The 26,567-nt window shown below is 39.3% G+C and overlaps 1 protein-coding gene across 2 annotated transcripts in view; it reads left to right on the top strand.

The window, feature by feature from the left end:
* The window catches only part of FNTA (farnesyltransferase, CAAX box, alpha), a 761,420-nt gene that overhangs the window by 631,905 nt on the left and 102,948 nt on the right, over window positions 1–26,567 (top strand). For both annotated transcript variants that reach the window (XM_044059429.1, XM_044059428.1), the window contains exon 7: window positions 10,531–10,593. In XM_044059429.1, the coding sequence (XP_043915364.1) occupies window positions 10,531–10,593 (63 nt within the window). The remainder of the gene's footprint in view (window positions 1–10,530; window positions 10,594–26,567) is intronic.

The following is a 26,567-nucleotide window of genomic DNA, read 5'->3' as shown; positions in this document are numbered from 1 at the left end:
CATAACACTCTATCTCCAATTTTTAATACCTAGCCCTTCTGCCACAGTTTTGTCAGGATCAACTCTTTCTGCTGGTATGATTAAATCTTTACTAATACAGGTCATGCCTGTTTTCTCATGGCCAGGTTTGTAGCATACACATGAATGTGCCATTTCATTTAACAAATCCTGCTGTGGAATACCAGTCCAGTCATTTATTTGTGTCTTCATAAAATTAATCCAGTCTGTTCCTTCCAGTTTCTCTGGTACAGCAAACGTGTACTCGGCCCCTCTAACTCTACCGGTTTTTGAAACTGCTCTTCTTGAGCAGCTTCATACTCAGCCAGCCTTTTCTTTATTTTGACATCTGATTTTGTAGTTTTATTAGTACATCTGAATAGCTGTTAAAAGCTTCTTCCATGTTTTCTAGCCTGCTGTATTTGACTCAATATACTCCTTCATTGTTTTGTTTATTTTAATCAGCTCTGAGCACTTAAAATTTATTTTTCCTCTAAATTACTGGAAGCCATGTATTGTACCAAAGCTGGAGCTTGAACTGCTTTTTGCTGAACAGCTGCAGGATTCTTCTCAGTCAATGTTTTCTCTTCAGCTTTTGTAGCTGATTTTCTTTCAGGCTGTCCAGGTTTTTTCTTTGTTGACAAACAGGCAGTGTACTTACTAAGCAGTAATTGAATTTACTAGGGCTGGAAGAGTTACTCTCTCTTATTTCTCAGTTTATTTTTTTTACACTGGGATAGCTAAAAATTAAGCTTTTGATCAGTGTGCAGCCATCTCGGAAGCCCCAGAACAAAACATCTAAAAATGTTGATGAAAATGAGCTTACTTCTGCTCTTATTTTGGTAAATGCAGTGGGATCTTTAACATTCACCCAATCTGTTACCAGCTGAGAAAAATGGGTCTTCTCTTTTGATAGATTGCACCTCAAGGAGTGCAGCGCTCTGTCTTTATGCTGCAATGTAGTCTTTATTCGAAAATTCATCTAAACACTTGTCTTGGGGTGGAGCCTATAGCCTTCAGTTCTTTCCAGCATCATTGGCAAGGGTACTACCTGCTTGAACCGCTGACTTTGTATGGATTCATAAGAAATCTGCAGTTGCAAAATGCAGGATTGGTGATGAGACCCCTCACTGCCCAACAAGTATTTCCTAATTTCTTCACTTGGGGCTTCATTTGGAGGGCTGGCTTTGCAGGCTAGTCCTTTTACTTAAAGTTGCATTTTTTGTGCCTTTCTGGTCCTCATGGGGCTTTGACTCTATTCCAATCCTATAGTTCAGTCATGACCAAGTAGCCTGGGTGAAGTGAATCCTTGGCTGCCACCCCGGCAGTCTTGGGGGTTTGCATCACCTAACCCCCACATTTCTCAGCCCTAGTTCCATTCTACATAAGACTGGGGAACAGCCTCTTGAGTCTTGTTCACAGATCATGGATACTTTGGTTATAGGCTTCATCTCCTATGACTCCCCACTGTCGGACCCAAAAGTGTTTCGTAAAGTGTCAGAGGAATGGAAATCCTCACTGTGACAGAGCATTCTGCAAGGGCGGCTGTTCAGTACTGAAGCAGGCACTTCATTTGCTACGACATAATCTGCAACACTTCCAGCAAAATAATAAAAATACATGTTACAGTACATCTGCTGAACTAACACTGCACGTTATGAACAATAATGCCAAAATAAAGGCTTGTAGTAAAATTTAAATACAAGAGTATGGTATTATCTTTTTGAACAGTGTAACAATTATGATCAACACAACTATGGTATCAGGACTTAAAGATGGCTGCAAAATGAGCAACAGGTTAATTTCATCTCCCCCAGTGTGAAAACAGAAACTGAGAAATAACAGGCTGTCAAACTGTAATTTTTGGTTAAATTCAATTACTGGCTTGTAAGTATACTCCCTGTTTGCCAGCAAAGAAGATATTCTGAGAAGCAGAAAGAAAGACGTCCAGAAAAGGTGAAGACAAAACACTGGCCTGGAAGAATCCTGCAGCTGTTCAGCAAAAAAACAGTTCAAGCTTCAGCTATGGTACAAGAGATGGTTTCCAGTAATTTAGAGAGGGAGGAAAACAAAGTACTCAAAAGTGATTAAAATAAAAGAAACATTTAAGGAACTCAACTCAAGTAATAAAAGACTGGAAAAAATAGAAGACACTTTGAGTAGCTATTCAAATGAATTCATAAAACTGCAAATATGAGAGGTTGAAAGGAAGAAAAGGCTGGCTAAGTATAAAGCTTCTCAAGAAAAACTGTTTCAAAAAATGGTAGAGCTAGGCAGAACATGCACAGAAAACCAGAGATTTTCTGCTGTACCAGAGACATTGGAAGAAGCAGACTTTTAATTTAATGAAAGCACGAATGAGTAAACTGAACTGGTATTCCACAGCAGGATTTGTTTGTTAATTGAAAGGGCACATTGTGTTTTCTCTAAACAGCCAAGACATATATTAGTAAAGATGGAATCAACAGCAGAAAGAGTTGATTCTGGCAAAAATGTGGCAGAAGGGAAAAATATTAAAAATTGGAGACTATAGAGTATTTTGGAAAGTAAGTATTCCCTGTACACCAGACGGAAGATTTTAACCCAGCAGTCGGGGAATGTTGAGAGGCAGGTATGAAATTCAAGCTGCTATATCCAGCTGTGTTCAGAATATTTTTCCCTGGAAAATCAGACATGTTTTGATATAGAACAGGCTAAGGAGGAACAAAAGTTTATCCAACAAATAGTGAACCAGCAAACAGAAGTGGACTGTGCTTCTTATTCTTCTGGCTATAAAACTCATGTTCCAAAGGAAAATGCTTGAGAGAAAAAAAAAAACAGTAGTTGAAGAAGCAGGAGTAACTTGACCTTAAACCAGAGTCTGGTGTTTGGAGGAGGATATGAACAGGATGAACAGCAACACTGAAATTAGTGAATAAATTGAAAACTATAAAACATCAGTCATACTTGTGAAATATCGCTTTGCAAGAAAAAGTGGCTGAGAAAGACTGAACTTTTGCTGATTTGTTAAACTTGTAGGTGCTCTGTAAATTATATACCTCAATTTGTTATTAATGTTTAGGAAGATGCTGAAAGGAAAAAAGAACCAAGTTAAAAAACAAGTCTTAATAGTATTTGTATAAAACATTTCCTGTATCAGGTATTTCAAATGTGTGGGGGAAGTTTTTTCAGTTACTGTTGAATTTGTTAATGATATTAAAGTAAACAAGTACTTTTCTTAATTGTAAGAAATATAGACTTTACGGTATAATGGGAAGAATGGTTGGACAAACCAAGATTAAGTTAATATGCTGTGATCTTGGACTCCTGGAGTGGGAATAATGTAAAAGTGCATTGGTTATACTCTATGTAGATCTAAGATAATTTCTCTTATTGTTACAGGGGGTGGATATGTAAATAAATGCCCTTTGCTCAAGCTACAAAAAAGTGTTTTTTGTAAGTAAGTAGTCTTGAAAAAGACAAAATGATGAAGGCCGTAAAACATGCTAAGGTTCTTGTATCTGCAAAGGTGTTAGCTTTTTTCTATTAGAAAATATTCTCAGTGGGAGTTGAGGTGCCTGCAGATGAAGGTAGTTGTACATTTAGTTCTTGCTGAACTTTATAAAGATTCCTTTATGCATCTGCAGAGATGTTAGCTTTTTATTCTCGCTGCTCGCTACTTTTACATGCAGACAAGCTGTTTGCAGGTGCATACAATTAATCTTGAAAATTGTGAGCATTCTTTGTTGAGGGAAATGCGAAATTTAAAGGCATAATGGCAAACAGGCCAGTTAAAAAGAGAGTTGGAAATAGTGGGAAGTGGAAGAAATAGTTAGCAACCTTCCTAGTAGCCCGACTACATTAATACATTTAAAAGAACAGTGTACTGTTTAGTTTTATTTAAAGATAGCCAGTGATTTTCCATTAGAGTTAAAAGTTGTTTCTCTGAAAGCATTCAGGCCATTCTCCACATCTGGGAGGTGAATAGAGGTAAGAAAAGAACTTTCAGCATTCAATATAAAACACAGCTGTAACATGTGCTTTAATATGAGTAATCTTGCACTTCATTTTTGAAGATGTACATAATTTTGTGAGTTTGTTCTAAGTTAACAGAGAATGGGGATGTTCTGAAAGAGTGTATACTTTTTGTGAGGGCTTCCATTAAAAAGTCTTGAAAAATGTGAGATACCTTCAAATTGAGATTAGAAGGAACAGCTGTATTAAGATCACCCTGCCAAACAATGTTTGCATGTAAGACAGAAGGTGAAAATGCACATTAAAAAACTATCATGTATATTAGATGGGAACAGTAGCTTTTTATCACACTTATTGTACTATCCATATTATCTTGGAATGTAAAAGGCCTTACAGGTATAGACAAAAGGGAAAGAGTATTGAATTGTATTAAGCTCCCCATCTGTGTGAAGCCGAGTTCATTCCTTACCTTGTTCAGAAGAAACCCATCAACTTCCCCCCAGCCTGGCCCATGTATCTCATGGACAGAGGTTAACAATAAGTAAATTAATTACCAAATAACATCCCACACACAACCACACACACAACCATTACCTACCTCCTTTACTAACATACCCCACCACATAGGTGTCTGAGGAACTCTGTGGCAAAACTGGGTTGGATTGCACTGCTAGGCTTTTAAAGACCTTGGTGATCATTAGCCTAGTATGAACCTATAAGAAATGCAGAGTGCAAGTAGTAATGCTGCAGGAAATGCATTTGAAAAAAAGAGCATGTGAATTTGACAAAGAGGATTTCAGGGTAGATATTCACTAGAATAAGAAGGACAAAGGAAAAGAGGAGTAATAATAATAATGATTGCTAGAGGACTTCAATAGTGGTAGAAGAGGGGAAAAAAAGACAGTAATGGTAGATCTGTGATACTAAGGGACTATTGGCAAGGTATGAAGATTATGTTGGCAAGTATTTATATTCCACCAAAAAATGTTGTTTCGGATCTTAAAGTTTTGAGAGAAATAATCAGTTCAGTTTTCAGCAGGGAATATTACTTGCAGGTGGAAATTGTAACTTGATTTGCAATAGCAAGAATGTATGTGAGGACCTAGAAGGGAAAATGTAATAAAAGGGATAGATTTCTGAATAAGTTATGAAAATATTTAGGATGGAGTACATGATTTCAGTAGCAGGAACTCTGACAGAATACTTGGACAGAATGTACCCCTATGGTAAACTTGCATTTGATTGAAAGCTTCAACATCCATTCAATAACTGTTTGAGATTATGCACTGATAAAAACTAAGATACAAATGTGGGGTAAAAAAGTAAAAATGAGACATTGGTGCTTTCACACATGTCTGTTAAAAATAAAAGAATTTATAGAATGGGTAGTGGAAATTATTTGAGAGTTATTCGAGAGTTATTCGAGAAGATAGAAAATTCTTCAGAAGTGTTAGCTAGTGAGTAGGAGAAAATAAAAATGGTATTTAAAATAGGGTAGAAGTAGAAGAGAAAGAATTATGGTTAAGGAGTAGGAATTATTCAGAGGGGCTCACTAAGATTAATGTATTGCAGAATAAGGGAGGTCTCACAGAACAAGAAGAGGCACAACTGCAGAGTGCTAAAGAGAAGATAAGCGAGTGAATAATATGTACAAGTGTAGAAAGACTGCTAAGCTACTGTTTTTTTGTTAACTCCATAGCACAATAACCTGTAGCATGACGACTTAGGCAACAAAAAGTAAAAAGGACGTTGCCAGACTTGGGGAGCCTAAAAAAAAAAAAAGATATCTATAGAGAGTTTTGGAGAGATTTTTATGAAAAGTTGTATAAAGCAGAGGAATGTGGCAATCAAGAAAGAGCGCAAATGAAAATATTTATGGAAGACTTAATTATGACAAGGTTAGAAGTAGATGAGGCTCAACAACCAATATGATATGACAATATGAAATAAAGCTGAAGAATATAATCAGTCTACTGGAAAGTCTCCAGGAACAGATGTATTCCTGTGGAAATTTGGAAGTTAGAAGGGAAGAAAGTGATGAAGATCTGGTAAGTATTTTAAAAGGAGGGGAATCGCCAATTTCTTGGAAGAAAGCTGCAGTGGCTGTTTTACCGAAAGATAATAAAGACCCACCAGAAGCTTCATTTAGACCCTTTTTAAGTTTATTCCACAATAATAAAGTGTTTAGGTCTGTGATAGCTGAAAAAATGGCAAAGGTGTTGCCAACATTGGTATGTATGGATCAGTGTGGTTTTATGGATGTGAGGCAAATATTTGGCAACATTTGTAGAACAATGGTGATCCAGAGGGAAGCTGAGTGTAAGAAAATACTATTGTTGATGGATCTTGATGTTGAAAAAACATTCAACAGAGTAAGCTGGGATTTTATGAGGAAGGCAATGGAAGAATTTCCATTCCCTTAATACAATAATAAGGTAAATTAGGAGGCTATATGAAGGACTGGAGGCAAGAATTAAAGTGGCAGGGCTCCTCTCTGATGTGTTTGAATGAGGAATCATGGGGTCCTTTTTCCCATTAATTTGCTTTATATTTAGAGCCACTGGCAAAATAAAAATAAGAAACTTAGAAATTCAAGGATATAATTGGCATGGTAATCAAGAAAAGCTTTATTTGCAGGTACTATTTTGTACCTTATGAATCCAGAAAGACTTCTCGGTATTGTAGAACATTTTGAGACAGTTTCAGGTCTTTTCAGATTAAAAAAATTAATAAAGATACAACAAAGGTGATGGCAGTAAATTGTGCACCCACACACGCTGGTTCAGCAGTACCCATATTTATGGGGACACAATAAGATTAAATATTTAGGAGTTTGGCTTAAAAAGACTTCTGTTATGGCAGCTAAGAATGTGTTGGAAGAGACTAAACAAAAAGATGGCACAAAATGGAGAAGCTTTTGTTTATGGATATAGATAGTAAGATACAAGCAGTGAAAAAATTGGTCCTTTTAGTTTTATATATGGGTCAGGCATATTTTTATCAACTAAAGAAGAAGTTGTGGACAATAATAAAGAGTTGAAGAAATTTATCTGAGAGGACAAGAGTTTAGTGGTATACGTTAATCCTTGTAATAGAATAAGGTCATTATAGGGTTACATGATTTGAAGGGATATTTTAGACCTACATAGTTCATGCTCGTATATATATAACACAAGCAGAAGTTTAAAATTCAAACTAGAAAGGGATGATGATGAAGCAGTGGATAAATTCAAGAAATATGGAGAGTATGGGATTTTGAATGCCGCTTCCCAAGGAGAATAAACATACAGAATATTATAATCATAAAGTAGCAGAAAGTATTCTGAGAACTAAGTCAACAAGATAATGGAGAAAGGAGGTTTTGCCAATAGAGAATGACTGGAAGTAGGAATACAGAAAATAGGCATGGGGGTTGGAATGTACTGGAGAAACTGGCAAAGGAATCAAGTTACTAGGAGTAAATAACTAACAAAGAAAAGGTAATATAGTGGGATGAGGTCAGGAACACATTTGGACTGTAGGCTAGAGGCCGTCTTCCCTACCAGGGATTGATATCAGAGCACAGACAAAGAGAAAAAGATAGGGGAATTCTAAGTGAAAGACCTGCTCTTCTAGAGTTTTCAGTTAAATCTAGAACAACTGCTGTTAAAAAGGGATAATTCGTAGGGTATATGAACTATTGCACATTAACTATAAGAACCAGTCAGAGGAGGTTAGAAAAAGTATGGGAAGAGAGTGGAAAAGCAATTTACAAGGGAACAATGTGAGGACATAGTATGGCTCCCAAGTTTGCTATAAACGTCCAGAAAGCTTAGGATTTTTTTTGGCCTGGAAGTGTTTGTATAGGTATTTTTATATCCAAAGCAGACTTCAAAGATTTTTTTTCAGGTAGATGCCAAATGTTGGAGGTGTGATAGAGAAGAAAGAGGTAACTGGGAACATGCATTTTGGGAGTGTAATGAGTTGGCGGATTTTAAAAATTCCCCTACGGAGTACTCTTGGAAGTGTTGGATTAGCAAATGTCTGTAACTAAGTTAATTATTCTTTTGGCTTGGACACAGAATCTGAATTGCATAGACATCACAAGACCTTGTTAAGTTTAATTCTGTTTGCTAAAAAGCAGTTACTAGAAGATGGACCTCAAAGTCTAAAAGTGGTATTTGAAGCATTATAAAAGAATTGGAAAAAAGAGCCTTATAAAAGGGAAAGATCAAATTACATATAAATAAATGGACATTGTAGGATCAGTACATGTAGAACAATGTTTAGGAGGAGTGAGGTTTAAAGGAAGGCATGAATTGAGCAAATTATGTAATGTTAGACTGATGAGAGTTATAAAAAATAAATGTTATATGATGTATAATGTATGTAAATTGAAAAAAAATGCTAATATGGTTTGTTTTCTTTTCCATTATTGTATGTTTGTCTAAGTCTTAAGTGATATTTTAATAAAGGTGTTTTTACAAAATATATATGATAACAGGGGTTCCCTACGTTAGACCGACAGCTCGGAAGATCGACACTCAAAACGCCGATGCCAGAAGAACGAAACCTCAAAAACACAAAAGTTCACATGCCCGACAAACCACAATCCCGACACTTAACAAAACAAAAAGTTCACTGTTACACACAACACAAGCACACCAGCAACCTAAAAACCTGCACTACACCTTACACAAAACTATCTATGCGCTAATCTTAACCCTAACCCTAAGGTCTGACACTACTGCACACTTACCTTACCCGCACCCTTAACCCTAAGTCCCTCACTTTCGCACACTTACCTTACCTGCACACTTACCTTACCCGCACCCTAAGCCTAAGTCCCTCACTATCGCACATTTACTCGCACCCTAACCCTAAGTCCCTCACTATCGCACATTTACCTTACCCACACCCTAACCCTAAGTCCCTCACTATCGCACACTTACCTTACCTGCACCCTAACCCTAAGTCCCTCACTATCGCACACTTACCGGGTCACACTCACAAGTTACCCCTGTCTGTGTTTTTGCTGTCGGGATTACGACTTGTCGGTCATCTGCTTTGTCGTTCTTCTGGCGTTGGTGTTTTGAGTGTCGATCTTCTGAGTTGTCGGTCTAACTTAGGGAACCCGATAACAGTTGTGATCATGGGAAGTATTAAGACACTAAAAACTCTGTAATAAGTCTTACAAACTGGGCATTTTTAAATAGATTCCGCAGCATCATTAATAACATTTTTTATCCACAGTATATACCTGACTGCTTAGAAATTTAATGCACCATATCCATTCATGACCTTATCGCCTTTCTTGAATGTTACAGCACATCTGGATTACACATGTTCTGTAGTAAAAATGCATGCCCCCCCCCCCCCCCCCCAATGGAGCCTCTGCACGCAGTCCTCCAGGAAGGATATCAAAGATAAATCATCACATAGTCTATGTAAGCAGTAGTCAAAATCAATTAAAGTCCAGCCAGTTAAAAAGTCAGCAAAACAAACTTGAGAAAAAAATAGTAGCACTGTTTACAAAATATTTAAGAAGTCTGGTTGCATTCAGTAATAAAACTGAATGGAAATTAAGTATTGCGTTTTGGTAAGTTCTATACTGTAATGTAAATGGTGTTTTAGGGTTCCACAAAATCTGAAATGTGGGCTCACTTGGTCTAAAACTAGCTTTTCATTATTAGAACCACCATCACGAAAGTTTAAAAAGTGGTTTGCCACAAGACTAATGTAATATGTATTCCTTATATTTCTAATATATTCTTGTAGACTTTGTTTCTCCATTGCAGAACATTTTGTAAGGGACAGAAAGGCCATAAATAGCCAGTCGTATTAGGCAGTTGTATCTCTCTACCAGTTGAAGTAAACTGTTGGGATTTGCTATTTGTTAGCGTTTATCATTTTGGTTGTAGCTGTTGTGTGGTGGATTATCCTGTTACACTCAGGTTTTGACAGACGTGCAAGAGAGTATTTTGACTGCCATTAATGGTGCAAGCTGCTTACATTTAGGTAAGAGTCTCACGTAGAATACCAGGATGTATTTAGTGGGCATCAGATAAGGGAAGACTGTTGATCAGTATTTCATTTTGTCCAGTTTAAGCAGAAAAAAAAACTCTAGTAGTAATGCTATTTACTCAGAATACCATAAGTTGGGAAAATTAGGCACAGTTCAGAAGGACTGCTGATTTTATGTGTTAGCTATTGAAGGCCTCTTTTTTTATGACATGAAGTGTTGGGTATGCTATTGATGAGGTATGTTCACCTTGCCAAAGAGTAATATTAGCACCATTATTGACTGCAACACTTTTTTACTGTTGCTTCATTGCTTTCATGTATAGGCAACTATGTGTCAATGCACTCTTAAAAGCATGTGAGATTGGTTGGCATAGATGTTAGCATAATATAATTTGGGGAAGGATTTTGTATAACCCATTGCTACAGGCTTAAGTCCCACAGTGTTTGAACTAACACAACTAACGTTACCATTTCTGTGTTTCTAGGAGGAATCTTAAACGATGATGTTAGTCTGTCTTGATTGTTTCAATTTTACCAAACATTTTGGCAGTAAAACAAAATGTATTCTCCTTACAGGTATACATTGGATATGATTGAAAAAGCTCCACACAACGAAAGTGCCTGGAATTACCTAAAGGGGTAACTATTGCTTCATTTTTACATTAATTTGTTTTCCTTTTTCCTGATCCACAATGGCAAAGTAATAAAAAAATTTATTGTTGAATATGACATAAACTACTTATTTATTCATTGTTCCTAGCTCTCCTTTTTGCATCCTGTTGTGTTGTCTGCTAGGGAATCTGTGGCTTTTCTTAATGCAGAAGGGCAACAGTTTTGTTTATATTCCCCTGGTGAGCATCTTAGTAGGTGTGTTGTAGTGATGTCACTTATGCAAGTGGCATAGCCCCATCGGGTAATCCTGCCATTCTGAAAACAATTACTTAGTTGGGTTTCCAGTTTTTAATGGGATGCAAGCCTCTTCAGAAACGCCATCTTTCCATTAGCCAGGGTCTACACATACAGAACCCTTCACCTGCACTAATGGGCCAGCCACATTGATAATGTAGTGCTGCGCAGTGCACAGAAAATACACTGATCAAGAATAAGTTGCATAGTGTAATTTTTGCCTTTGGTTTCTTTTGATATGTGGCACGTAGGGTGGTTAGTAGGTACGTGCAATGCCAGCCATGTGGTATTCATTTTGCTGTTTCTTGGATGATGGTTTCTATAGCCAATAACTTACGGGTGCTACCCTGCATATACCACCAATGCAGTGTATTATTTCTGCTGCATTTACTTGTGGATAAGCACTGCATCTGTCTGAGTAATCACTACAGCAAAGCATTTCCCCAACTATGGGCACATCATTTGAAATAGGATATCATTAGGCATTAGATGGAGTTCTAGAAGTGTTTTTTAAAAGTGTAAGAAGTATTGTTTTATTTCATAAACAGAGCATGCATAAAGGTAGTGTCAACTATTATAGCAATAACCCACGCCTGGGTGTGGGTAATGCTGGATTTACCCACGGTTGGCGTGGTTTGGTCGAAGCCCTCGACCAAACAAAGCCAACCATGGGTAAATCCAGCATTACCCACACCCAGAAGTGGTTATTGCTATATTAATGACATTATTTAAGAAAAGAAATAATTACTTTTCTTAAATAATGGCATTGCATAATGCCTCTTTACTGCCCTTCCGCAGCTGTCTGGTATTCTGCGGCAGTTCTGATGTACTGCGCCTGCGCAGTACATCAGAACTGAGCAAAAGCAACGGAGAACGCAAGATCTCCGTTGCTTTTTTTTACTGTCTCGCTATGTTAAATGGGTTTAACATAGCGAGACAGCTTTAAAATAAGCAACGGATATCTCCGTTGCTTATTTTAAAGCTGTCTCGATATGTTAAACCCATTTAATATAGCGAGACAGCTTTAAAAAAAAAGCAACGGAGATTGCAAGATCTCGTTGCTTTTTACACACTGTGTCGCTATGTTAAAGGAGTTTAACATAGCGGGACAGCTTTAAAAAAAGCAAGGGAGATCTCCATTGCTTTTTTTAAACCTGTGTCGCTATGTTAAACTCTTTTAACAAAGCGAGACAGTGTTTTATACTAACGGAAAAAGTCCGGGCGACCGGACCTTTTTCCGTTAGTATATTGAGGGATTTACAACGGGCACGCTGGTTGGGCTGGCCAATCAGCGTGCATGTTTTAGGGGAGGAATTGTATAATCACATTTATATTTTGTCTTGCGTTACTAATATCTGATCATTGCATGCAGTCTCACTTCAGGTGATATCCACTGAATTGTCAACTGTACAGACTAATTTAATTGTGTTTTCTTTTTGCCTTTTATGCCATTCTGTTCTTACTGATTTTTTTCTGTTTGTTTTGTATTAGCATTTTATCAACATGAGGAAGTTGGAGTTTTGTACCTGTAAGAATAAAATATGCAGCTTAACTTATTTATTATACCTACAAAACCCATGTTTTTAAATTTCTCAACGGGAATCTCCTTCAGATGGGTAGGATAAGTAGTTTTGGACATAACTGTATTTAGTCTGTTTTGCAGACACCCACTTCCTGTCTTCTGTAAGAATAGTAAACTTCCTTAAATGGCATCCATTCACTGCATAAGTTTGCCACTTCTCTACTCATTCCTGGGGGAGTATATACATTCAGTGTAATCTTTAGTCCTTATACACCCCCAAAAGTCTGCCTATCTTCATCCTTTGTGTGCTAGTCCTCCAAATTAAAATCCACACTCCTTGTATTTTCCCACTTAGTTACAGGTGTACTGAACATCTCCATATGAGTTTAACTATTTTATGTTCCCTTGAGTCAAGATATTGGATTTTCTCTCTTAATAAAAGCAAGAATCTTAATTTACTGGAGAGTCTAGGCTGTTAGCATTCCACAAAGTCAGCGAGCTTGCCATTCCTGGTTATCTGTTAATTGATCTATCTCAGTCTCTGTAATCTGACAAATTTTAACTTTAAAACACATCTCCAAATAAAACTTAAGGCCTTAGGGTGAAACCTTCCTCTTAGATTCCCTCTCTCCAGCTGTAATGCAAAACTAATTGCTCACACATTATAACCACATAGCAGTAAATAAGAACTATTTACGTGGGTAATATTATATTGTTTCTACTATGTTTACTGGAGTTTTTCACAAGCTACCGTGGCTTTTAAGTAGCAGTTGTCTACTGAGGCCTTATTTTACTGACTGCTCCAGACCCTTTCCTATACCCATACTTTCAGCTGGAATGCTTGCTACTGCTACTCACACCTACAGGCTCCACATTTCTACAGCATGATTCTGCAATATTGGTTCCACTTCTGTTACTCATACATAGTTTATCACATGACATAATGACATTAGTTTCTTCGAGAAATATTCATTTGAGATTAAGTTTAATAGTGACCTAAAGAAAAGCAGATGTCTGGCATAGTTAAACTAGGGAGCCTTCTCACTCTTCAGACCAAACGCAATGTCATCTAGCTGGCACAGTATTGCAACATTACCTAGCACAATACATATTTATCTCCAAGAAGAGGAGCAGTTTTTAGAAGAAAAAAAAAGGCAAAGATTTATATTGTTCCTTGCAAGGGTTATTTCTTTACTATTAAAGTATTTAGGTTAATACACAGTCATAAGGTTTCAGTTAACATTTATAAATGCTTTATAATTTCTTCAAGCCATTTTGTAACAAAACAAAGTTGAAATTGCTTGAAGTTCGTCTTGTATTTTAGTAAGAAAATATTAGATACTGTGTGGCTGTTCCCAGTTTCCATAACAGGGTTATCACTGTTTAAGTAAAATGACCAGAGATTTCCCCGGTGAGTGACTCACAAATGATTTTGTGTCCAGCACTGTAAATTAAAGACATTGAACTTATTCTACAGTTGCCTTCATCTTGCTTTTGGAAGCAAATGAAACCATCTGGATGAAAGGGCTAACTTTTTCTTTATTTTCATCCTATGGAAATGGTTCTTTACTGCACGTTTCTCACTAATTTCCTTGCAGGGTAGTAGTCACTTGCATCTTCAGCTCGGATGTCCTCTGAGCAATAACTGTATATGCTCCAAGCGAGTCCAGCTATTCTAGCCTAACTGGGTTTTTGTAAGTTGTAGTACCTCCTGGGGGTAATAGTTTAAAGACTGCTGGATGACATTTTATTTTTTAACCTTAGATTCATTCTTTTGTATTGCCAAATTGCAGGAAGGAAATGATACTTCTGCTTTAGTCATCTTTGCAGTACACTCTACTTCTTTCACATTTTATAATTTTCCACAGTGTTTAGACGTTGGCTTGGATTCCTTCTTTGAAAACATAGGTAAAAAAAATCTCACCAGTATTGAGTGAGGAGAAGACTTTCTGAAACTGTCTGGGAGGAATTTGTGATGCATTTGCACTATTAGCCCTTCTGTGCTGGGATTCCCATATATTTAGCTACATTTCTTTACATAAATGTTAGGCAGTCATTGTTCTCTTACTACTTTGAAATGCTCACAAGTCACAGGTTATTTCCGTGGATCCAGTCTTGTAGATCTTGACATTTGTCTATCAGCTGCCTCACAGCCAGCCTGGATGCCATCAACCTCTACTACATTTCTTTCATTTCTCCAGCAAGGTTTTGTAGCTGATCAGATTTTTTTCTGTGATTTTCATTGTGTTTTTAGAGAGATTGGTCAGCTGCTGGCTTATTTTATTTATTTTGCTCAATTCACTCATGATTACTTGAACTTGATCCATTTCTGATTGTTGACACCATTTTCAGATTGTTGACACCATTCCATGTTGCACCCTCCTGTTTTACTCTGGCACATGATTCAGCCTCACAACGCAAGTCTTGTTTTCTGCATGCTGATTGTTCTGTGAGGAATTCTTGTCTGTTTGGGTCAGACCTGTCAGAATTGTGTGCACTCAGCTTCTCATCCTGACTGGAAGTCCCATGCTGGCTTGCTTTTGTGATGTTTTTGCTGCTACCTTTGGCTTTCCCTTCTTCCTTTTGTGTGGAGAAAATCATTAGTGGATTTTTTTTCTATTTGATAGGTTTCTGATTTCTTTTGAGGTAGTTTTTAGGAGCTGAAGTCCTTCCTTATCACTGTTACAGTATTCTTCACTCTTGGGATATCCTGCCCATGCTAGCTGAATGTGCTGCCAGCATTCCAAAGCCTTTACACCATATGACAGACTTACAAGATGATAGAAGGTTACTAGGCTAATGGCCCAGGGGCTGTTACAAGTCTAGCCAAGAGTTTACTGCCAAAAAGAAACCTCAGTCTTCAGCTGTCTCCCCTGTCAATGAGGGACACAGATGGAACCCCTGCATACCTCTCAACTGTCCCTGATTTTCAGGGACGTCCCTGATTTTGACTCAAATTTTAACTCTGTCCCTCTTAATGCCTCCTAAAACTAGTGACTTTTGGAGGAAAATTAATGAATAATGACAGTAAAGAGTTATAAACTTATTTTACTTCAGAAAATGTGTATTAATTCATATGCTCTGACTCTGTCAATGTTTCAAGTTAATAACACTAATATTTTAAGTATCCCTGATTGTCCCTGATTTTTTCTTGACTTGTCCCTGATTGTCGAAATTTGTCCCCAATTGGTTGAGAGGTCTGAACCCCTGGGACAAATTTGTGGTTTCCCATCCACTCATCAAGGTTGCGTGTGGAGGGTCAGCGAGGTGCTCTGTTTGATGCATTTGGGAAGTCTATTCCAGAAACGGAGCAGCCTCTGAAAGACAAACCTGTCTCTCCAGCAGGTTTTGTTGATGTCGCATATTAGATTCAGGCCTTTTCAGCAGTTAGTGCGCGAGGAGTTAGACTTATGGATATGGAGCATCTCTAGTAAGGCAGGGTCAGAGATTGCCTTGTAGGCGAAACACAGATCACCCCTGAGCAATCTGTACAATACAGAGTAGAGTGATAGTGATTTTAGCCTGTCTGTACAGGACATATGTTGTCCTATGTGCAAGTCATAAGGTACATATGTGATGTAAGAACACCTAATTCTCAGAACAACTTTGCCACCAGTCCAAACGCCACCTTTGAATTTGTTCTGCAAATCATTTGCTGGGTTGGTTCAACTGCCGCACCTTTTAAAGATAAGTGCCTAGTTGGAGCCTCTCCCTTCCTTTTACTGTTGTTTATAAGTCAGACAGGAAGGGAAACAGTGAGTATGGGAGTCAGATTCCCCAAAAGATAGACATAAAAGTGTCTTTTTCGTTAGGGTGCTATACACAACCATACACAGTGTGAGATATGCCAGGCTTTTGTCCTAAATATATTCCACAGTCAGCTGCCATCGCTTTCCATTGATTTGGAGATCCAGCAGTTGAGGCTTTTGCTTCCGGGTACCAGGGCAGAATCCACCAGTCCTGATGTTCAGTCACTGCTTAAGAAAAAAGCCAAAAGGCTGCATAGTCATCCTCCTGCTGTCCAGCATTTACCAGACAACTCTGCCGGTTGGCTGAAGAACCCAAACACCATCTGGTGCCAACATCAGCTTCCCCCTGCTGTGAAGCATTTGATGGCCAACTTGGACCTGTCTACACACACCTCCAGTGAGGCTGTACCCTATATCTGCTGCAGCTGTGAAGTGGGAATCCACGGTTGATTATTTCCAAGGGGCCTAGGGGAATTCCCCAAATACTTGTTAAAGAGGTGCCTGCTACCCTTATTGAATCGAGGCAGGGGTCTTAACCTCCTGGATTTGTTAAAGCTGGAAAAAAAGACGACCAAAGTATAGCAGAATTTTACCCAGGGACTTTTTAGTACTTTTGGCTCTTAAACCCCCTCCAGGATTATCTGCTCCTGCTTATGTTTCCTGGTCTTCCACTCCTTCCAAACATCCTAGGGACACAGATTCCCCTGATGAAGAGTTAAACTCTGGTGAGGAATCATTGTCTTATTCTTTTCAGGTCCACTCTTCTCTTGCCCTGGAGTCTGAAGAAGAGTATTCACTTTCTCCAGACTCCCCCTGTGAAAGAATTGTCCTTTGGGATAGAGTGGTTCATATGATGGAACATTTTTAAGTAGGACTGTTCCAGGTTTTCCGATGCTCAAAAAAGGTACTATGAACTCTTGTAAATATTCTCCTTGGCCTTCTGTAGTCCTGCCTGTGCTGGATGTCCTTTTGGATACTTTCACTGTGGCTTCTCAGGTTCCTGATTCTCAATTTCTGGCCCCTAAGATGCTGGACAAGTTCCATAGATATCTGAAGTTCAAAAGTATTTGTGTAAAAGCCCTTTCTTTGATCCTGCTGTTATTTCTGTAGTCACTGAGAAGCCATCCAAGTTGCTGCCATCTTCTAAACTTTTACCTTCTGATAAGGACAGCTGTGCCATGGGCAGACAGAGTAAAAATGTATGCACCTCTGCTACCTTAGCTATCAAGGCCATTAATTACCAGACCCATATGACTAGGTACTGACTCTTCTCTCTAAAGATAGGGGCAGTCTGGCTGATAAGCCTGATTTGAAGGGTAAGGCTTCCACCATTTCACTTTTGAACCCTGCTTCTCTAGTGGCTGGTCATTCTGTTAAATGCAGTTATGATGCTGCTGATGCCTCCTCTAGGGCAGCTTCATCTGGATCTGTAATGAGGAGGTGTTCTTGTTTGAACCTCCAGGCTCTGTCTGAAGACATCAAGGCCAAATTATTAGACTCCCCCATGGACCCTTCAGGATAAGGGTAACATTTGTAGGATTTGAAACAAGTCTTTGTCTCTCCTGTTGCTAAGTTTCAAAGAAAGTATCCAGCTAAGCCTTCCTTTATTTGTAGGCAGCCTAAACAGTCGTCTTGGAGCAGAAGGGCTATTAGGAGAGTTTTTCTGGAAAAGTCTTCTCATGGTTCTAAGGGTCAAAAGCTTCCTTTCCCTGACAAACCTGCTTCCATTTAACATTCAGCCAATCCTACCTGTCGGCAGATTCCTCTGTCCCTCAGTTTGATTCTCTTCCTGTCTGGCAACAAATGACCACTGATGCTTAGGTACTTTTCTTTATCTAAAATGATTATCTTATGGTCTGGAAGTCCCTTCCTTCATTCACAGGCCTTTTTTCAGCCTCCTGTTTGTCAGCTGCCACTTTTTCCTTTAGTTCTTCAAGGTCTGGTAGTACAGGGAACTATCCAACCTGTCCCCTTGTCTCAGGTTTTTACTCTTGGATGTTTATAGTTTCCAGGAAGGGAGGGGTCATGGATGCCCATTCTAGACCTGTTTTTCAAAGTTTCCTCTTTCAAGATTTTGTGTCTGCATACACTTTTCCTCTGTTGCTTGCTCAAACGTTTCTGGTATTCCTGAATTTGAAAGACACTTGCCTCCACATTCATATTCATTCTCTCTTCAGGAAGCTTTTAAGTTTCTCTGATGTTCATCGTGCTACACTGCTGCATTCTTCATGTCATTACCAGTTTTTTGTTTTGTCCTTGCTCTTTCTATAGCTCTGGAGGGTCTTTGCCAAATGGCTGGCCCCTGTGGTAACCTTCTGTAGACTTCCAGGGATTCAAATTTAAAGAAGGGGGGTTGGTGTAATGGTTAAGGTGCTTACATCACAGACCCAAAGTACAGGGTTTGATTCTCACTGACACAAAATAAAGGGTTTGATTCGTACCTTTGAAAAAGAAATTGACTAGGCTTAAAATGACCCACAATGACAACTAGCCTAGTACTTGCCTACAAAATAAATTTTCTCTTACTTTTATGATCTGTTGATTCAAGCCCCTCTCACCAGCTCCTGCTTCAGGATTTTTATAGATTTATAGATTACTAGGTTATCGACTCTGAGGTCATTTTAAGCCTAGCCGTATCATCCCAATGTAGTACTATAGAAATGCTAGTCAGTACCCAAGATTAAATTTAGTGATGACTGCCTGATTCCAGGAGGGTTGTAGGCACTATCCCCAGAATTTATGGTGCCCCATCCACTCATCCAGGTTCCTCTTTAACAGTGTCAGGGAGGTGTTTTGTTTCTCATGAATTGGTAGTCTCTTCCAAAGATGTCGCAGTTGCTGGGAGATGAATATGTCCCTCCATCATGTCCTATTTAAGTCACAGGCCATATTTAGGTCCGTTAAATGGCTAGCCCTAGTCCTGTTTGATTTACGAATATGCAGCAAGTTCCTTAGGTTTTGGTCTTGGATTACTCTGTAGGCCAGGCATAAGTCTCCCCTAAGAAGTCTATATGATATGGAGTATAGTGACAGGGACTTTAGTTGGTCTGTGTAAGGCACATGCTGGAGCCCCTTGATCTTCTTTGTTAGAAACTTCTGATGTCTCTGATTGCTGCAGGTGCTTAGTATGGTACATGCAGAATGGGGCATCATGCTTAATTTTGGGCCAGATAAGTGCCAAGTATAGGGGGTTATAACTGTTGCTCTCGAGGCGATGTCTTTACTAGTCAAGTATGCTATGTAGAAAGCTTTCCTTTCTAGTGTGAGCCCATGGTGGTCGAAGTTAAAGTCGCAGGCAGCTTAATCCTAGGTCCCTTACCACTTCATGGGTACTTAGTGTGTTGATTACTTGTTAATTTGATAGTGTGAAGGGATATTGTTTGTGTCGAAGGGAATGATGATGTATTTCTTTGCATTCAGTTTGAGACCATGACTGATACACCAGTTGTTGGTCTGCCTGAGACCTGCCTGTAGTATACTGACATTTTGGGTTTCAGTGATTGCACCTAGTTTGCAGTTATTTGCAAACACGGTCAGCCACAACTCCTTAGTTTTGATTTGAACTTCTGAGACGTATATACCAAACAGTAGGGGGCCCAGCACTGACCCCTGTGGCACCTCGCTGGTAATAGGTCTGCTGACTGATGTGGAGTAACCCCCTTTGATAGTGTGTTTCCAGTTTGTGAGCCAGTTGGCAACCCATCTTACAACGGAGGGGTTTACATTCAGTTTGCAAAGTTTATCAGTAATGCCTGAGTGTGGGATTGTGTTGAAAGCCTTTGCCAAGTCAAGATATGCTGTGTGCACAGATTTGCCCTCATCAATGGCCTTCGTCACACTTTCAGAGTAATCCACTAGATTTAACAGGCAGGATCTGCCCTTCATGAAGCCGAATTGGGTAGGATCCAGGGTTTGAAGGTCACCTATGTCTTTATTTATGAGGTCCCTAATGATACATTTCATGACCTTACAGATGAGGCTGGTCAGGCTTATGTGTCTGTAATTCCACAGGTTTGCTGCTAGGCCACCTTTGTGGAGGGGAATAATTGTAGCTGTTCTCTATTCTGCCAGAACAAAGCCTGTGGCTAGGCTATGATTGAAAAGGTACTTAATGGTGATGCTAGTTCATGTTTTAACCTGTTTAGAAAACAGCCTAGGATGTTATCTGGTCCCATAGATGCTGTGTTTTTTGCCTTGGACAGGAATTTGAGGACCTGCTCTTCAGATATGTTGGGTTGGAGGAGGTTTGTTGTACGTTAGGAGCGGATAAGGGAGTGAAATTTTTACCAAACCTATCCTCTAGCACATTGGCTGTCTCTGTGGCCAGATGAGGTTGGTCAGGCTTATGGGTCTGTAATTCCACAAGTTTGTTGCTAGGCCACCTTTGTGGAGGGGAATAACTGCAGCTGTTCTCTATTCCACCGGAGCAAAGCCTTTGGCTAGGCTATGATTGAAAAGGTACTTAGTGGTGATGCCAGTTCATGTTTTAGCCTGTTTAGAAGACAGCATGGAATGTTGTCTGGTCCCATAGAGACTGTGTTTTTTGCCTTGGACAGGGCTTTGAGGACCTGCTCTACAGATATGTAGGGTTGGAGGAGGTTTGTTGTAAGTTAGGAGCAGGTAAGGGAGTGAATTTTTTGCCAAATCTATCCTCTAGCAGGTTTGCTGTCTCTGTGGGGTCAGTGTGTGTGATACTGTTGGCCACTAGTTCTGCACATGCTTGGGTCCTACCCTTTAAGTATGTACATAGCTGTAAAAGGCCTTATGGTTATGCCTTCGGAGGCTTTGACAAGTTGTCTTATTTGTCTGTTGAGGCTGTGGAGGTTACCTTCCCATTGTTGGGGATGTTCCTTTGTTTCTTGCACAGCAGCTTTTTGCATTTATTGTTAAGTTTGTTGATGCTGGATGTCCACCATGGCAGTTTGTTTTTAATTGGGGCTCTGGCTTTGATTCTTTCTGGTACAGCTGAGTTGATACACTTATGCAAGTGATTGTACAGGGCTTTAGTGTAAACTTTGGCATAGTTACCACTTCCAGCTTGGGGTGGGGCTGTGAGTGCATTTATACCTTCACCTAGGAGGGTATAGTTTGCCTTGGTGAAGTTATTTTGTCTGATTTCAACTTTTGTGGGTTCTGGTGTTAGTGTCAGCTTGAATGTGACTGATTTGTCATCAGTTTTAACTAATGAGGGTCTGACAGTTGCAGCAGTGCTCCTGTTTGACATGGTGGTAAGGACCAGCTCTAGAATGTTTGTTCCTCTTGTTGGGGTATGTACAATTTGTTGCAGGGCATTCGAGTTAACAAAGTCAAGGAACGTTTGCTCTAGCAAGTTAGGGCTTGCCTCCTGCCTGTCAAGGTCCTGTCTTTGACTGCTTATTTCTAGTCCCTTCTACCTCTTCCAGTCCTTCCTGCAGTGGAATTTTTCTGAGCTCTGGTGTACATGGTACACACCATTCCCATTGTTCCCTTTGCCATATTCCACATGAGGAAATTTCAGTGGTACCTCAAGAATGATTGGCTCCAGCCAGACATCCTCTGGGGAATCTGGTTCCTCTCTTGCCTTATGTCAAGCTCATGCTTCCCTAGTGAATTCACCAGATTTCCCTGAATGTCAATCTGTATAACTTCACGCAGCTTATCAACTCCCCAACCAGACCCTCTGAAGACCTCGTATCAGGTAGCATCTTAGACTGGATACTAGTTTCCCATCCACACTACTTCTCCAAGAGCGGCACACTTCCAGATTCACTCACAGACCATCTTCCCACTTTTGCCGTTCGCCTTCCTTCAACTATCCCACTCCCACATCTCCACTCGCCTCATAAAAAACTTTAACCACAATGCTTTCTCCAACACCCTAAAAAGGGCCAACTGGAACCCATTAATGACTTTACCCCTGGATAATGCAGTTACTTATTTCAATACAACCTTCTTAAGCTTGCTTGACTCCTTTGCTCCCTTAAGAACTCAACATATAAAAAGTAAATCCGTCCCTTGGCTAACTAGGAACACCCTAATTACAATGCGAAACCGCGACAAAGCCTGGAACCACTATCATAAAACTAAAACTTCCACTTCCCTTAACGAATACAAATCGCTTCGCAACAAAGCTAAAAAAACTCATTAACCGCTACCATAAAGCCTATTTCTCCACTCACCAAACCAAACACAACAATAACTCGTAAGAAATTCTGGGATGGCATCTCTTCCCTTCTAAGCCCAGGTAAAAAAGAAAACCCTTGCCCTGACCCTAATGCCTTAGACTCTGATCTAGCTACCCAATTTAACTCATTCTTTATTAACTCCATCTCAAAATTAACATCATCCTTTACCATGAAATCACCAGCCCCCCCAGCAACCTCCTCAGAACTCCTTCTCCCATAACTCCAATACCCCGCAACCTCCTCATTTCACCACAAACCCTATTCACATCTCTACTATAAAAAAAAAATTCTTCAAAAACTAAAACCATGTTCTAATGCACCCGATGAAATACCCTCCTTCTTCCTAACAACTGCTGCAGAAGCCATAGCCTTACCCTATTAGCATCCTAATAAGTCAATCTGTTTCTGAATGCCATGTTACCCAGATCTGGAAAAAGGCCTATATTATTCCACTCCACAAGGGTGGCAGCAATAATAATATCTCCAACTTCCGTCCCATCGCTATCCTATCCCCCATCTCTAAAATTCTCGAAAAATGTTTCCATCTACAACTCCTACCCTACCTCATCAATAATAACCTTCTAACTTCCACTCAGCACGGATTCCGTCCTGGCCATAGTACTACCACAGCTCTCCTCTCCTTCCTCAAAACTGTAAACAAGGCCCGTGACTCTGGTCACATTGTTTCCACCCTCCTCCTTGATCTCTCTAAAGCTTTCGACACAATTTCTCATAACCTTCTTCTTACAAAGCTCTCTAAAGTAAACCTATCCCACTCCTCTATTTTATTTATTTTATTTATTTATTTTTATTTTACATTTGTTGACCTGGCTAGTCTAACTGGATACATGTCCATTTTCAGCAGAGGCCCGGAGAGAAAAGCTCCACTTGAAAAGATTAGCAAAGAGATAAAACATAAACATAAAATGGTTAACATATAAATGCATGTACAAAAAGTAATAGAATATTACATAACATTTCAGTCATTGAATACAAAGATTGTTACAGATCATTGTATAAATTTGCTAGTAAGTCTATTCTTAACTAAGAAAAAATAATTTTTTTTTGAGTAAGGAACAGATTTGGATTAGCCCTTGAAAGTAGAGGTATTGGTTGAAAAGAAGAAAACAAGATCAGCAGTGATGATGATAGCAATGCCATTTTAGATTAGTCTGGGTTTGTACAGGTGCATAGCCAGTGTATTTTAAGGTAAAGTTTCAATTTTTGTTTAAATAGTGTTAAAAGAGGACATGGATGTAAGTTCATTTGGAAGTTGGTTCCAGTATTTTCCAACAGCATTACAGAACAGAGAGTCACCAGAGTTATTGTTAGATATACATGTGGATACTAGTAATTTCTTGGATGAACGTAAGTTATTAAGGTTTTTATATGGGGTAAAAAGGTTTGATAGTATTGGAGTTTTAGTTGGTTGGAAGAAGGTTTTATGGGCAGTGATAAGTTGGTTATAATGGATTTGGTTTTGTAGCTCAAGCCAGCCTAGTTGTTTCCGATTATGACAGTGGTGGGTTCTGAAAGAGGAGGCTGTGGCAAATCTAGCTATGTTATTATAAGAGATAGACAGTTTGTTGAGGCAGTTTTCAGTCAGATTTGTATATATGGATGAAGCATATAGGAGTGTGGAGATTAAATGGGTAAGGGCAATAGAAGTTCTGGCTTGTGGAGTAAGGAATGGCTTTATCCTGTACAGGGAGCCCAGTTTCCTGTTTACAGTTTTTATAGTATTGTTAATGTGAGTTTCATAGGTAAGGTTGTTATCTATTGTTATACCTAGGAGTTTAGTGGTTAGGTCTGGAGATATAATGGTACAGTTATTGGATAGGACTGAGAAGTTAATTGGTCTGGACTTGCGGGTGGGTGTGAAGAGCAATAGTTTTGTCTTTTTGGGGTTCAGGAGGAGGCAACGTTGTAAAAAACAGTTTTCTACTATAATAAACATTCTCTGGGTTAAGGACTGTAGTTCAAATGAAGATTTAGCTGAGCAGACGATTGTGGAATCATCTGCATATTGAATAAAGGTAGCTTGAGTAATTGCTAGATGAAGGTCATTTATATAGATTGAGAATAGGAGGGGACCAAGAATTGAACCATGAGGGACTCCCAGTGTAACGGAGAGCTGTAAAGATAGGTTATTGCCCCATAGCACTATTAACTGGTTCACCAGCTACTTATCAAATAGGCAACAAGCAGTTATGGAAAAAAGCAATTTCTCCTTTTCAATTCACACCCACTAGTGTACCCTAAGGCTCAATTCTAGGTCCCCTTCTATTTAACATCTTTATCAATGACTTCCACCAAGCAATCCTAACTCTAAATTTATTCAGTATGCAGACGATTTGACAATTATCTGCTCTTCGTCCTGCACTTCCACCCTAATGAAACTTGCCCAAGAAACATTCTCTGCTACAGAGCTATGGATGCTCCAGAACCATTTAGCGCTAAATGCTAACAAGACCAAACTAATGTTATTTTCCCCCTCCAGAAGCATTACCCTAGATAAACACTCTTTCCTTATTACCAGCAAAGATAGCACTTCTCTGGAAACTGTCTCCTCTGCCAAACTCTTAGGCATCCAAATTGGATGACCAACTAAAGTTTGACAACCATTTGCTGGCAAATGTCAAAAAAACACACAAAAAACTGGGCATGCTTTATCGTCATTACCAATTTCTCTCTCCCCCTACCCGGCTGACACTTGCCAACACCTACCCAATTCCATCCCTACTATATGGAACCTCTATCCTTACCAACCTACAATCCTCCCTCAAATGCGAACTGTCCTTCTGTTACTATAAGTTATATACTATACTATTTTACTATGCAAAATTCGCAACTGGCCACAGATCCGGCACCCATCACTGTACCTCCCTACACCAACTGAAATGGCTTGATCTTCCCGATTATCTTATCTACATACAACTTATCCAAGCACATAAACTTATATTTCGCCCTTCTCTCTGTCCCTCCCTCATCTCAACCTTTAAAATGCATCTTCCCAACAGATGCTTGCAATCCGACCAACATAATCAAATTGAACTGCATAAACCCTGTCGCCCACCTGGCAAACATCTTTTTTCCTTCTGCCTCACATGGCACTGGAACCCCCCCCCCCCACCTCTCATCCATACCAATAACAGTCTATCTTCAAATCTCTTCTCCACTCTCACCTAACATCACTGTGGGAATGCCCTTGCTCTCATCCTACATAATATTTCTATCTATATCACCTCCTACTTCAAACACTTCTGCTGACACCTTCTTAGCAAGCTGTCACTTTTTATTCCTCCTTAATGCATTATATGGGGGTCCTTTGCACTACCTTTTACAGCTGGAACTAACTTGATTATTGTTAATACTGTGATACTTGTCTACCCTGACATTTGATTATTGTTAAAATTGTGATACTTGACCTACTCTGACATTTTTATTTTCTAAATTCTCTTTAACCGCTGTAGATTTACAGCTATGACTTCTCAGTAGCTCTGTGTAACCAAAAATGTATTTTCACTTTTCTTTAATAGTATCGTATTTGTATTTGTAATACTGTTACTTTAACTAGTTGTAACTTGGAGCTTTTCTCCCCAGGACTCCATTGCAAACAGGCTCCCCAAGGCCCAATGGACCACCCTGGTAAACTGCAAATAAAATAAATAATGCATGTCTGCCTATTTTAGCCTCCTTTACCTACTCAGGAGCTGTACACTTATGCTTTAGATCAAGGTTAGTGAGCCTTCTCCAAAAACCCTCTTGTCTAGAGTCTTTGGTCCCATCAACAATGGGCAGACCATATCAACATCAAGGAGAAGAGGGTTCTAATTTTAGTTCTTGAGGCCTTTCACTCCCTTAGGGTTCCAGGTCTTCTAAAGGTTTTTACAGCCAATGTCACGGTCATTTGGTACATCAACAAACAAGGGGGCTCAAAATCTTACCACCTTTGCAGGCTGGCTCTTCTGACTTAGGATTTTACAGTCTGATTTTACTTCGTTATTTAGGTGGTTTACATTCCTTCAGAGCACAATTTTGTGGCAGATTCTTTGAGCAGGTCCAGTACAAATCCTCTTGAATGGATGCGACACAGGCAGGTTTTCTGAACATTGTGCAGTGGTGGGAGGTACTCTTAGTACATCATTTTGCCTCCTCTCTGAAAGTGCAACCACCACAGTTCAGTTCAAGAATGCCACATCCTGATATTTCCACGTTGGCTGCACACTGATTAACATCTTAATGTCAGCTCATCCAGTGTGGAAGCAGAAA

This window comes from Protopterus annectens, chromosome 17.part0 (genome assembly GCF_019279795.1).
Source record: "Protopterus annectens isolate FY-2018-M chromosome 17.part0, PAN1.0, whole genome shotgun sequence".
Lineage (NCBI taxonomy): Eukaryota > Metazoa > Chordata > Ceratodontiformes > Protopteridae > Protopterus > Protopterus annectens.
The sequence above is the reverse complement of the archived record's forward strand: the minus strand, read 5'-3'. Positions and strand labels throughout refer to the sequence as shown.